The sequence below is a fragment of the Eptesicus fuscus genome, chromosome 14 (genome assembly GCF_027574615.1).
Source record: "Eptesicus fuscus isolate TK198812 chromosome 14, DD_ASM_mEF_20220401, whole genome shotgun sequence".
Classification (NCBI taxonomy): Eukaryota; Metazoa; Chordata; class Mammalia; order Chiroptera; family Vespertilionidae; genus Eptesicus; species Eptesicus fuscus.
In genome coordinates, this window is record NC_072486.1 from 41,172,274 (window position 1) to 41,184,304 (window position 12,031).

A 12,031-nucleotide genomic window follows, 5' to 3' on the forward strand; every position below is an offset into this window, starting at 1 on the left:
CTCGTGCGGGGCACACGACTTGTTCCTCGCATGCTCATTCTGCCAGGTACGACAAGGTTAGAGCTAGAAGCACTCACAAAGCCACTCCTTATGGAAGAGACTAGAAAAACCAAAGCCTTGAGACAGTAAGCAAGTAGCCCAAGGACACAGGGCCGGCTGCAGGGAGGGGCTGGAGACGGCCTCTAAGCAGAGCTCTCTGTACACACTTTTAGGGCCTTCTCTGCCTGTGCAGGTCAGCAAGTGCTGGAAAGTGCCCCTAAAGCTTGGCTTTTCTTTCTGTATATTATGAGCACAAAATACTAGCACACCTACAGTATATACACAGATAAAATTTGATGTATCTAGATATGCACATATCACATATCTACATATTCATAAACGGCATTAGGATACATAAAAACTACAGCCATCCCTCAGTATCCACAGGGTTAGTTCCAGGACCCCCTGCCGATACCAAACTCCGCAGATCCTCACGTCCCTTATATAAAATGGCGCACGACAATGTATATAGTTGGCCCTCCACATCCATGGATTCCCAACCCTTAGACTGAAAATATGCACTGTTTTCAGCTGGCAGTGGGTTGAACCCACGGATTCGAAACCTGTATGGAGCTCTGACTGCATAGTTTTGGAAAAACCTTCTTATATGTGGACCTGCACAGTTCAAACCAGTGTTGTTCAAGGGTCAATTGTATTCCATAGTTCCAAATACATTTACAGAAGAGCTTAGATAAGCTCAACTCCCCTTATTTTATACCTATTATTACAGAATAGTGATAACTGAAGGGGCAGGGGGAAAATGAGAAATTCTGATTGTGAGAAAGGGATAACATGTAGCTCGCAAAATTATAATATATATATATATATAAGCGACTGACCGTTAGACCGTCTGAACAGTAGCTATGACGCGCACTGACCACCAGGGGGCAGACACTCAACACAGGAGTGGAAACCACAGGCATGGAAACATGGAACAGACTGATGAATCTCAGAGGGAAGTGGCGAGCGGGGAGGGTGGAAAGAGATTAACCAAAGATCTTATATGCACACTATAGGTCTGGTGCATGCACTGGTGGGGTCCCTCCGCCTGGCCTGTGCCCTCTTGCAACCTGGGACCCTTAGGGGGAATGTCGTAGAGCTGGTTTCAGCCTGATCCCCACAGGCCAGGCTGAGGCACCCCACGGGTGCATGAATCCGTGCACCGGGCCTCTAGTAATATTATAATTGCTTTGATTTATTTAAGGCACAATATTTAATGTGCTTTGACATTTAACAGTGAAGGAGGGCACTTAGATTTTATGTTCATCAAAAAAGAGTATGGCTTAAATAAAAAGACTGGGACATACTGTTCTGGAACTGACAGCATATTACAGCGTTGGAAATCATCTGGTCCAACGCCCCCTTTAAAGAGATATGGGAACTTCCACCCAGAGAGGTTAAGTAACTTCCCATCTCAGGTCAATAGCTATTTATTCTTTCCTGAGGGGAGCGGCAGGGTGGACTTTATCTGTTGTATGTTCATGGCGCCCGCACTGACAGGGAGTCCCGGTTTTGCTGGTGACGAGATGAAGGCAATTCATTACACCAAGGATATAAAAATTCAGAGGGAAAGCGGATTCCCAAACACCTGCATTTTTTTTTTTTTTTTTTTTACACGGAGGATTCCTGGAAAAGGAGAAGCTGAGCCCGAAGCTTTATAGGCAAGCCTCCGGGCAGCACCCAATGGCCCAGAGGGACTGGCTCCTGACGCCCAGGCCCCCTTGGTGTAGACCCGGAGACCCCGCCTGGCCCTCTCTTTCAGGGGAACAACATGTCAGGCTGCAGGCGTGCCCCCGCAAGCCACCGCTCTCCCCTCCCTTCGTCACCTGCAGAGGCTGCGGAAAGGCTGGGCGGGTGGGTGGTTTCAGTCTAGTCCCATCCACCTAAACAAGTTGCAGGTTTTCTCTCATTGGCTCTGACAGCACTGAGCGTTTCAGCAGCAGGACTACAGATCCTAAGACAGTTACCCTGCGAGCAGAGGCTGAGCCCAGGGAGGATGTGCCCACAGGCCTGGGCTAAGACAGACAGAGGGCCAGACCCCGTCGGGGGGCCCACGGGCGGCGCTGCTCCGCGAGGCGGCAGGAGTCCACTTACCGCAGTGCGACTGGAACACCTGTGGCTTGACGACCTGATTACAGCCACTGCACACTACGAGATAGAAGTCGTCATGTGCTGGGTAATGGCCAAATAAGTGCATATCTGTGGGGGAAATGAAAACAGGTGTTTTTGAAAAAGCAATTAAGTCTCAGAAGGTGTAGAGCTTCCTCAAGGGCCGTTTTTCAAACGAGACACCCAGAAAGGCAATAATCTTCACTAGAGGGAACGTGGTTAGTCATAATGCAGCTCCCCAACTCTCAGAGAAGCGCTTGCCTCAGAGAATACCTCCTCCTCTCACCCTTGGAAATGGCTGGCTGCCGCTGCTGGGGTAGCCGGTGGTGGCCGGGCTCCCTGAGTCCCATGTGATGGGGCCTTAGCCTGTCCCGAGAGAGCCATGTGAGCTGGGACCCAAGGAGGCACCAGTTGTTTTAGGAGGGGGTCCCCCAAACCCATTCTGACTTAAGCAGAGGTCTCTCAGGTGAGTGAGCGGGGAAGAGGGTCTGGGGGGACCCCAAGGTGAAAGAAGCCTCAAAACAAGAGACTTGCATCATTCATCTGACCAACGTTTAGCAAGTGCACCAGGCACCATGCGAGGTGCCGGGGATGACTGGTGAACAAGAGCGAGGGCCCTGCTCCCCTGGCGCTCACAGGGAGCGGAGAGAAACATTAAGTAGATAACCGCACAGGTCATCGTGTGGTCGTAACTGTGGCACGTGCTGAGGAGATGTGCAGGGTCCCATCACAGCACGTGGACCTAACCTCATGGGATGCTCTGGGGAGACTTCCCTGGGAGGAGCTATTTCCACTAGCGTTAGCGGGAGGGCGGGGGGGGGGGGCGGTTAGATAAACACAGAGCCAGGGGAGGGAGCGGAAAGTGCCAGGCCTGCCAGGGAAGGAGGGCCTCTGTGCTGGAGGAACCTCTCAGTTGGGACAGAAGAACAAGGGGAGAGCCCAGCAGAGGTAATAAGCCTTGTAGATCGAGGTAAGGATTCTGAACCTGATTTTAAGAACAATGGGAACTTACAGAAGGTTTTAAAACAAACAAACAAAAAATGACTGGATCAGACATATAGTTACATGGCCTAAGAGACCATGTAACTAAGAGAATGCATGTGTCCATACAAAAACGTGTACAGACATGTTCACAGCAGCATTATTCATAACAGCCAAAAGTGGAAACAACCCAGATATTCACCAGTTGGTGAATGGCTAAAGAAAATCTGGCATACCCAGACAATGGAATGCTATTCAGCCATGAAAAGGAATGAAGTACGGATACCTGCTACAACATGGGTGAGCCTTGAAAACATTACGCTAAGTGAAAGGAGGCAGACACCAAGGGCCACAAATTGAATGATTCCATTTACAGGAAACGTCCAGAACAGGCAAAGCTACAGAGACAAAAATTAGATTAGGGTTTGTCTTGGGCAGGGGGGCTTGGAGGGAATTGGGGAGTGACTGCTAAAGGGTGCATGGTTCCTTCCTTTTCTTTTTTTTAAAAATTTATTGATTTTAGAGAGAAAAGGAGGCGGGGGGAGAGAAACATTGACTTGTTGTTCCATTTATTTATGCATTCACTGCTTCCTGTATGTGCCTTACCAGAGATTGAACCCACAACCTTAGTGTATTGGGATGATGCTCTGACCAACTGAGGTACCTGGCCAGGGCTTGGGGTGATAGCACCAGGCCTCCAGTATACTATAAACCACCGAATTGTATACTTTAAATGGGTGACTTGTTTAGCATGTGAACAAAAATTGTCAAAAAAAAAAAAAAGAGAGATCAGTTCTGAGGAAACAGGTAGTCACATCTCCTTGGGCGCCACTGGGTGGAGGGGGAGCCCTGGAAGCACCTGGCCTACCTCTTCTTAGCCCACTGGCTCTAGAGACACTTCACCCTGAGAGCAAGGTGCTCATAACCACCAGAGAGTTGACGGAGGAATTGAGACAGTGTACGCATGACCATGCCTTCTGACACAACCCCCTTGAACAGCTTCTCCCCAACTCCCCGAGCCCTCATTTTCCAGACCCAACCAGTGTTTTTAACAGAAAACACCAAACACACAATGGTTTCCCCCAGTTGCAGGGCTAGGCCACAGGGAAGAGCTGAGTTCCTCATGATACGGGGACGGCTCGTTTATAACCAAGCAAACGTTTAACTGAGGCACACATCACGGCTCCGGGTTCTTTCCTCAGAGCAGCCCTGCTTCTTAGAGGGAAGTAGAGTCGACGCCTTTGTGGTATGCAAGGAGCTGAGGCCCCTGCTCCCCCGAGGAGGCGTGTTACTAAAGGGGGAGGCCGGCTCCCCGTGCAGGGTCCTGCTCGGGTTCCAGGTGCATGTGGACCCAGCTCGCCCCCGAGCACATGACGGGACAGAGCTGGGGACCTGGGTGCACTGAATTTCCAATCTGCCGGTGGTCCTGGGTGAGGCCTGTGATTTCCCCGCTCTCGGACTTGTCTCTATTTCCACTTCTGACTAAGAATTGATACTGAAGGGGAGCGTTATTAGTCAGTGCCCGGTGGGCGGGAGGCTTGTGGAAGCAGAGGCTGAGAGAGAACCCAACTGTGACAAGAGTCTGGAAGGGTGAGGAGGCCCATGCTGGGCCCACCCAACGTGCCCGGGCCCTCGGTTCGGAGCCTCGCAGCATGGAGAGGATGCCTCTCACGTCTGAACGGCTGACGCCCTGCTGTTTTACTTTTTACTTACAGGTTATTTTTATAATGAACATTTTTAACAAATAACAAAAGTGATCCATGTTCTTTGAAGATACATTTGAAAACTACAGAGGAGCAAAAAAAAAAAAAAAATTAAAATCACTGGCAACTGTTATTAACACCTTGCATCTCATTTAGATTTAGTTACATTTTATATCATGTGAGATCAGGAGCTGGCGAGGACTAAGACACTTATTAATTCAGCGAGCCTTGCTGAGTTGCCTTATACCATTTCTGCAATAGATCTAAAGGAATAAAAGAAATTCATTAACTTTTTAAAAAACAAGCATTAACAAAAATTTCTTGAGCACCTACTCTGTGCCACAAGCTGTGCCAAGGGCAGGGCTGGAAGCTGAGACCAGACCCTGCAGGGTGCGGGCACTGTGTCTCTGCACCTTTGCTATACACGCCAGATGACCTGGGAGGCCTGCTGGGATTCCACTGGATGTCCTACTGTTTCTGTATTCCTTCGGAAATCTGCGGGGCCTCCACCCTGTGCCCCATACACCTCCCACTAGTATGTCAGGAGTTGAAGGTAAAGGTTAGGCTGGTCAGAGACTGGCCACCTGGGGGTGTGTTGCACTCCGGGCCCTTCACTCCACTGGGACTTTTCTTGAGTTCCTCTAGGGCAGCTTCAACTTTGCACATGTCTGCTCAGAGCATGTCTTCTGAAGAAAGCGAGAGAACCTGCTTGCCTACGTGATTCATTCCTCCGTGGGCCGACCTTAGAATCTCCTCCACAGGCTGCCCAGTTCTGAGATGGGGAACAAGGTAAGGGCACTTGGCCGCTCGGAAGCACTTCGGGTGGCTAGGCGATCATAGTCGTGTGCTGTTTGCTCAGGGATGAAGAGGAAGGACAGGAAGAATTGAAAATTAGTATGCTCAGCACAAAGCTAGGTATTCTATTAATTCTCTCTCTCTCTCTCTCTCTCTCTCTCTCTCTCTCTCTCTCTCAGTTTACCACCCTAAAACATTCAGTGCACAGTTAAAGATAAAAACAGTGGTTTGTTGAGGTGGGCTTGTGCAGCTTGGAAGAGCTAGCTGTGCATGTCTCTTCCCAACTCATTCAGTGATATCACGGTGGCAGCTTGAATCAGCCATCTGGGAGTATTTACACCATGGAAATGGGCAAACACTACAAATCAGGTCTTTTCTTTCAGAGCGCTGGTTGTTAAACATTTACCAGTGCACCACTGAATAAAGATGGGAAAAAGAGGGAAAGTGAAACCACCTGTGACGACACCACCTAGGAACCACTGCTGATCGAGTGGTATTCATCCTTCCAGACTTCGTTATGTGATGACATCATCTTAATTAATTCTCATCATTAATCTGTGATGTTACCGTCATCGCCACTTTGCAGGCAAGGAAACACAAGTGATGTAATTTGCTTGAGATTCACGGCTGCGATTTGTAAAATGGAATGAGATTCCAGGACACGGACTCGGAAGCCAATGCTCCCTCGTCTAGTGAAATGGGCCTGTTCCCTGACAGCACCTGAGGCTACTGCAGCCTGCACTTCCCCAGCTCCCACCCAAAACCCACCCGGGAGGTAGTGGAGGGACGGAGGGGACTAAGCTCAGCTGTGATGGAAGGAGAAACACTGTTTAAGACAGCAGAATAGTTTCTACAAAAGTAAAATAACTGATTTCCTGTGTAGTTGGTGAACTGTTTCTTAAGTTAGTACTGAAAAAGAAACGGACAGGACGGGAGGAGCATTTTGTTCGAGATACACAGCTTTCTGGGGGGAACACTTTTGACAAAGTCACACGTGTGTGTGTGTATGAACGTTAGTTGGTATCCAGTACTCGCTTTTTGAAAATGGCTGCAGCGAAGGAAAAGGCAGCGGCACCCCCGACTCGCTGTGTGTACCGGACTTGTTTCTAAGATGGGAAGACGGCTGGTTTTGTGGATTTAGGATCAGACTAGATGCTGTGCCCGTTTGAATTTGCCCCTAGACGCCTCCCAAAGCTTGAGACTGACATTATGAAGCCACAACTGGTGAGAGTTCAAAAGATGCAAAACGTGAGAAAGAGTGAGTAAGGACCGACTCCTTCCTCTTGCAAGTGGGAACGCCAGTAAAGCACAGGGTGCCGGGGAAGCTGCAGGAGCAGACCTGCTCTGAAGGCCACGGGCCAGCTTATCAGCCACTGCTGACACCTGCGCTCACCGCAGAAACCCCGCGGTGGGGAAAGAAAGCAAAACACGCGACTTTGAATTTTAGTTTCTTAAAAAAAAAGGTCAAGCCCCGGAAAAAGGCTTGGTTTCCCTAAAAGTCTTTTCCCGAGTTGTGAAACCACCTCCGCTGCTATAGGAATTATAAAAACGGCAAGGCAGTCCTACTCTAGTATAAAGACAATTTCATTGCATTTTAAAACTATGCTCCCCCTTTTAACCGACTCTAAAAAATGTTGACATGAAAAAGTTGAAATGGATTTACGTAGTTTCAACACTCCAGGCCCTTTCCACTGCGAGTCCGGCTTGCAATGTAAACCGCTGCCCGTGGTGGGCGACTGGCACAGACCTTGGTCGAACCCCAGGACGTGACACCCAGCGGCAGCCAGGGAGCCGGGTGTTACTGGGCTTCTTTGGAAAACGATCAAAACGATGAGCTGGTGGCTGGCAGCGGTGTTGATTTGTGGGCTTCCACTTACATAAACTCAGACGTGGAAATTATTGGGAAGAACAGTCACAGTGTGTCAAGGACACGCGTGACTGCCTCCAAGCGGACTGGAATCCGGACACGGAAAGGCACCTACAAAAATGACGTGTGTCAGATCAGAAGGAGCGCCCCTCGCGCCGGGAGAGGCTGGTCCTCGGAGCCTTCCCCCGCCCAGCCTTAGTCTTAATATGCTCATTATACAGTTTTTATTAATTCATCTTTTCTCTCTGCTAGTGGAGTTTTCAGCTGCATTTTAATCACTTATGTCAAACGGAAAGCTTGAGGGGATAGAAAAAAACACACGTTTCTCCTTTGCTGACAGGGTGATTCTATTGGTCCCCCAACCCCAAAATCTCCTTCAATTCACAGAACAAAACAACCGGAGGTCTTCAAAGCAGACCTGACACCTCCTACTTCCCCAGCAGAACCTTCAACTCCCCTCTAGGAAAATGCAAATAGGGCGGCCACTTTCTGTTGTTCAGACCTCTGAAAACCCAGGGCCTGATGGGAGGGCTTCAAAACAATGAAATCTGGGCACGGAAACTGAAACGCGAGGCCTAGGAAAGCGGGCCTCGGTGAGCTCTGCAGCATCGATGAGGGCGGCGAGCGAGTGTGTGCGGGTGGCGGGCGCTGAGCCTTTCTCCTCATACAGACCAAGGACTGAAAGGGGCCCCAGCCTCCTCTGGCTACGGCTGGGCAGGAAGTCACCCCCTGGCGAGGCCGGGGCCAGGAGCCAGGCCTGGTGGCAGGTGGAAGCTCCCCGTTATGCTGCATGGACTATTCTCTCCCGATCCCCAGCCCAACCAGCCCACAAACCCCAACCAACTCCCACGGCCACGCGAGACAGCAGAATCCCTGCTCCCTCAGAAGAGCCTTTACAGACATGCGTTCACGGTGTACTGAGGCAAGGGGGCTGTGGGGTGTTCCCTCAGGCCTCGGGCCACAGGGCAGCCCCTCTCACCAGCCTTTCCTCTGGCTTCCACCAGACCTAACAGGACTCTCATCCTGCAGCCCGAGGAGGGAAGGCAGAGGGTCCCAGGAGGTGACTGCAGCCCAGAGTTTAGAGCAAAAACTATTATGTAAGTTGCAATGCCTGAGAGCTGGGCCCTGGAGTCTGGCAGTCTCGAGTTCAAATCCTAACGTTGCCATTTGTTTCTGGAATTAAATGACATGAATGAAGAGGCTGGTACACAGTCAGGATGGAAAAAAAATACAATGTACTGTTATCTATGGCTTCCTTCCGTTTCTCCGACTCCCCTGTCCACTCCGCGGGAAGCCTTCTTTGATGCACCCAGAGGAGAGGCCGAATCTCCCCCGCCCCAGGCCCTCAGAACCATGGCTTTCCTAAGGCTGCAGTACAGCAACTGGCTTACACCTCTCACCAGACTGGGGTCTGGAGGACAGGAATCACGACCTTATACCTTCCTAGCCAACCAGTCTGGTACATGGTAGTTGCCTAATAAATGAAGTTCTCAGGAAATCGATTTACTTTTGATGCCCCTTAATTTTCTCTTCTCTCAAAGGGGGATGCTGTAAATGATAATAAATTGCCCTGATATCCATGTTGTTATCTAAGATTACAAGGTCAATAATTATGTTTGCTTGTTCATTCTCTGAGAAAAGGACTATGTGACTCTAAGAACACGCTCCAGATGGGCCACCTCAGTTAGCTCCTGCCCTCACCACCCTACGTGCATGCGGGTGGGCTCTGCCTCCTCTGGGAAACACAGCCCCCACCCCCCGTCCCCAGCGATGGCCTCTCGGAGCCAGTGTTTGGGGTGGGCTTAGGGGTGTTTTCTGGGTGTCCCGTCTGCTCCCATTTTCTATGTCCTCACTTGGGGGCTGCATGGTGTTTTGTACATCTAGACAGTGAGTGCTCAGCGCCTGGAGACCTAGACTTCACCCACTCTTCCTGATTCAACTCCACCCTGTGCCACACTGGACCAGCACAGCAGCCAGGTGCAGCCTGGGGCACACTCAGCGATCTGAGTCCAGCCTGGCGGAGGACATGATGGGCTGGCTGGGCAGTGATATCCCCGGTAGCCAGGGGAAGCATTTTGCAAAGGGCTCCCCTTTGCTATGCCTGGCTTAGGCAACAATGCAACAGTTTGTCCCTAAAAATGTTCCTGGGGATGCAAACGTAGCCCTGATTCTCTCCCTCAAGCAGCTGCAGGACAGCCAGGGTCCGCCCTGTCCAGCCAGTCATACATATCTTTGTCCATTATTCCAGCCAGGTCAGCAGGTGGCTTCTGGCCTGGCATCCCCACCTCTGGTCCTCAGGACAGATGAGAAACATGTAATCCCTTCGGCAGGTTTCTGGGTCCTGATAAGGTATCCTGGCTAAAGTCATTTTTACAGCAAGGGTTGCTTGGGCTTAGAGATCAGCTGCATGGACGGGAGAGCCCCATTACGCCCTCACCAAGCCAGACCCAATGCCCTAGGCCCAGCCTGGGAGAAGTTCTGTGTAGAGGACAAGGATGGGTACAGCATATTCAACCAAGGGCCTGTAGGTAAAGATTATATAGTTCACTATGACTTAGAGAGAGGAGAAAACCACCAAACTATTGGGGGAAATTCCAGTCCGTTCCCCAGGCCTCATGCCTAGCGGCACTTACAGGGCTGATAAGTAGAGGGGACTGTGACTCACCAGAGTCATCACCAGGCACCTCCCTCTCAGGTTCTCCCAGCTGGGTCACTTAAATGTTTAAATGTTCACTTAAATCCTTATGCTCACATTACCTTCAACTTGAGGACTACAGTTTGGGTAATATTTGTTTTTGCAATATCACTAGGCCTCCCTGGGCATTTTTTCTCAACGCTTCTTCAGTGGGCCTTGCTTTGCTTCTCTGGAACAGGCATTTCCTACCGCGAGCCTTCCTAGTCTGTGTGAGGGCAGCTTCCAAGTGACTGTGGGGCGACCCGGAACCTCCATCTTGGGCATTTCTTGGGTCCAGGTGAGTCTCCTAGCATAGTCTCTGATGCCCTCCCTTTCCAACGCAACCCAGAGAGATCTCTGTGGGGTGGAGGTGGGTGCCATATTTAATGGAATAGGGCAGTGGGTTTGGGGAGAAAGAAGTGATAACCCAATATGATGCTTTTCCTTGCAAGAAATGTATGATCAAAGAGAATTTTCAGACTGAACAGAACAGTGATGTTAAGAATAGCTGAAATGGGTCGAGGGGAATCAATAGGACATCTCCTCTGTTTTTTTTTTTTTTTTAAGGCTTAAAAAATATTGATTTTTAGACAGAGGAAGCTGGAGGGAGAGAGGGAGGGACATTGATTGGTTGCCTCCCCCATGCACCCCAACCGTGGATTGAACTTGCAACCTGGGTATGTGCCCTGACTGAGAATCGAACTGGTGATCTTTTGGTGCACAGGGCAATGCTCAACCAACTGAGTCACACCGGCCAAGGCTCTTCTGGTGCCTTTTCACACAGCACAGTTTAGTGTCCTGTTGTGCAATCTAACTGAGTCTGGAGGATGGGCACCTGCATGCTCACTGATCCCTTAGTTCCTTTCTGGCTCTTCAGTTATGATGACTGGTCCACCACGGAGTGTGTCAGGAGAAGGATGAGCAAGGAAGAGGGGAGGAGAGGAGAATACCCCATCCATGTTACCAAAGAGCACATTTGAATGGTTTATTCTTAAAAGGAGTTAGTGAATGGCCATCTATCTATAGTTCATCCATCATTATCTATCTATCTATCATCTATCTATCTATCTATCTATCTATCATATCTCATCTATCATCTGTATCTATTTATGTATACCTATCATATCTATCACCTATCTCTATCAATCATCTATCTTGATCTACTTATCCTAAATATCCTATTATATCTATATCATCTCACCTATCATATATCTCTAATCGTCTATCTAATCTATCATATCTATCTCATCTATTATCTATCATATCTATCTCTATCTCATCTATTATCTCTATAATCTCTTTCTATAGATATCTATCAATTATATATGTCGTCTATCATCTATCTTGATATATTCCATCTATATCTATCTCATCTATCATCTATCAATTATATCCATCTCATCTATCTCTCTCATCTCTGTCCATCAAACATCTCTCTTGCTATATCTATCCTATTTATTTTATCTCTTTTCATCTATTTATCTATTTATCTATTATCTATCATCTATCAATCATATATACCTATTGTACTTATCTGTCTCCATCTCATCTATGTATCATCTATCTACCTATCATCTCTATCTCTATCTTTTTACATACCTCTCTGCCTATCAGAGGAAGCGTTACATTGATTGAGTACTGTGGTTCTGAGGTGGACTTCACTCAGTCCGAACCTGTTTTGTTTTTTTATAATATACTAGAGGCCCAGTGCATGAAATTCGTGCACGGGAGGACAGGGGGTATGTGTCCCTCAGCCCAGCCTGCAATCTCTCCAATCTGGGAGCCCCTCGAGGGATGTCTGACTGCCCGTTTAGGCCCGGTGGGATTGGGCCTAAATGGGCAGTCGGACATCCCTCTCACAAT

The 12,031-nt window shown here is 49.1% G+C and overlaps 1 protein-coding gene across 3 annotated transcripts in view; it reads right to left on the reverse strand.

Annotated features, from left to right (window-relative positions):
• Positions 1 to 12,031, reverse strand: part of ATXN7L1 (ataxin 7 like 1) — a 227,482-nt gene that overhangs the window by 149,809 nt on the left and 65,642 nt on the right. For all 3 annotated transcript variants that reach the window (XM_008149933.3, XM_028158794.2, XM_008149956.3), the window contains exon 3: positions 2,134 to 2,238. In XM_008149933.3, the coding sequence (XP_008148155.1) occupies positions 2,134 to 2,238 (105 nt within the window). The remainder of the gene's footprint in view (positions 1 to 2,133; positions 2,239 to 12,031) is intronic.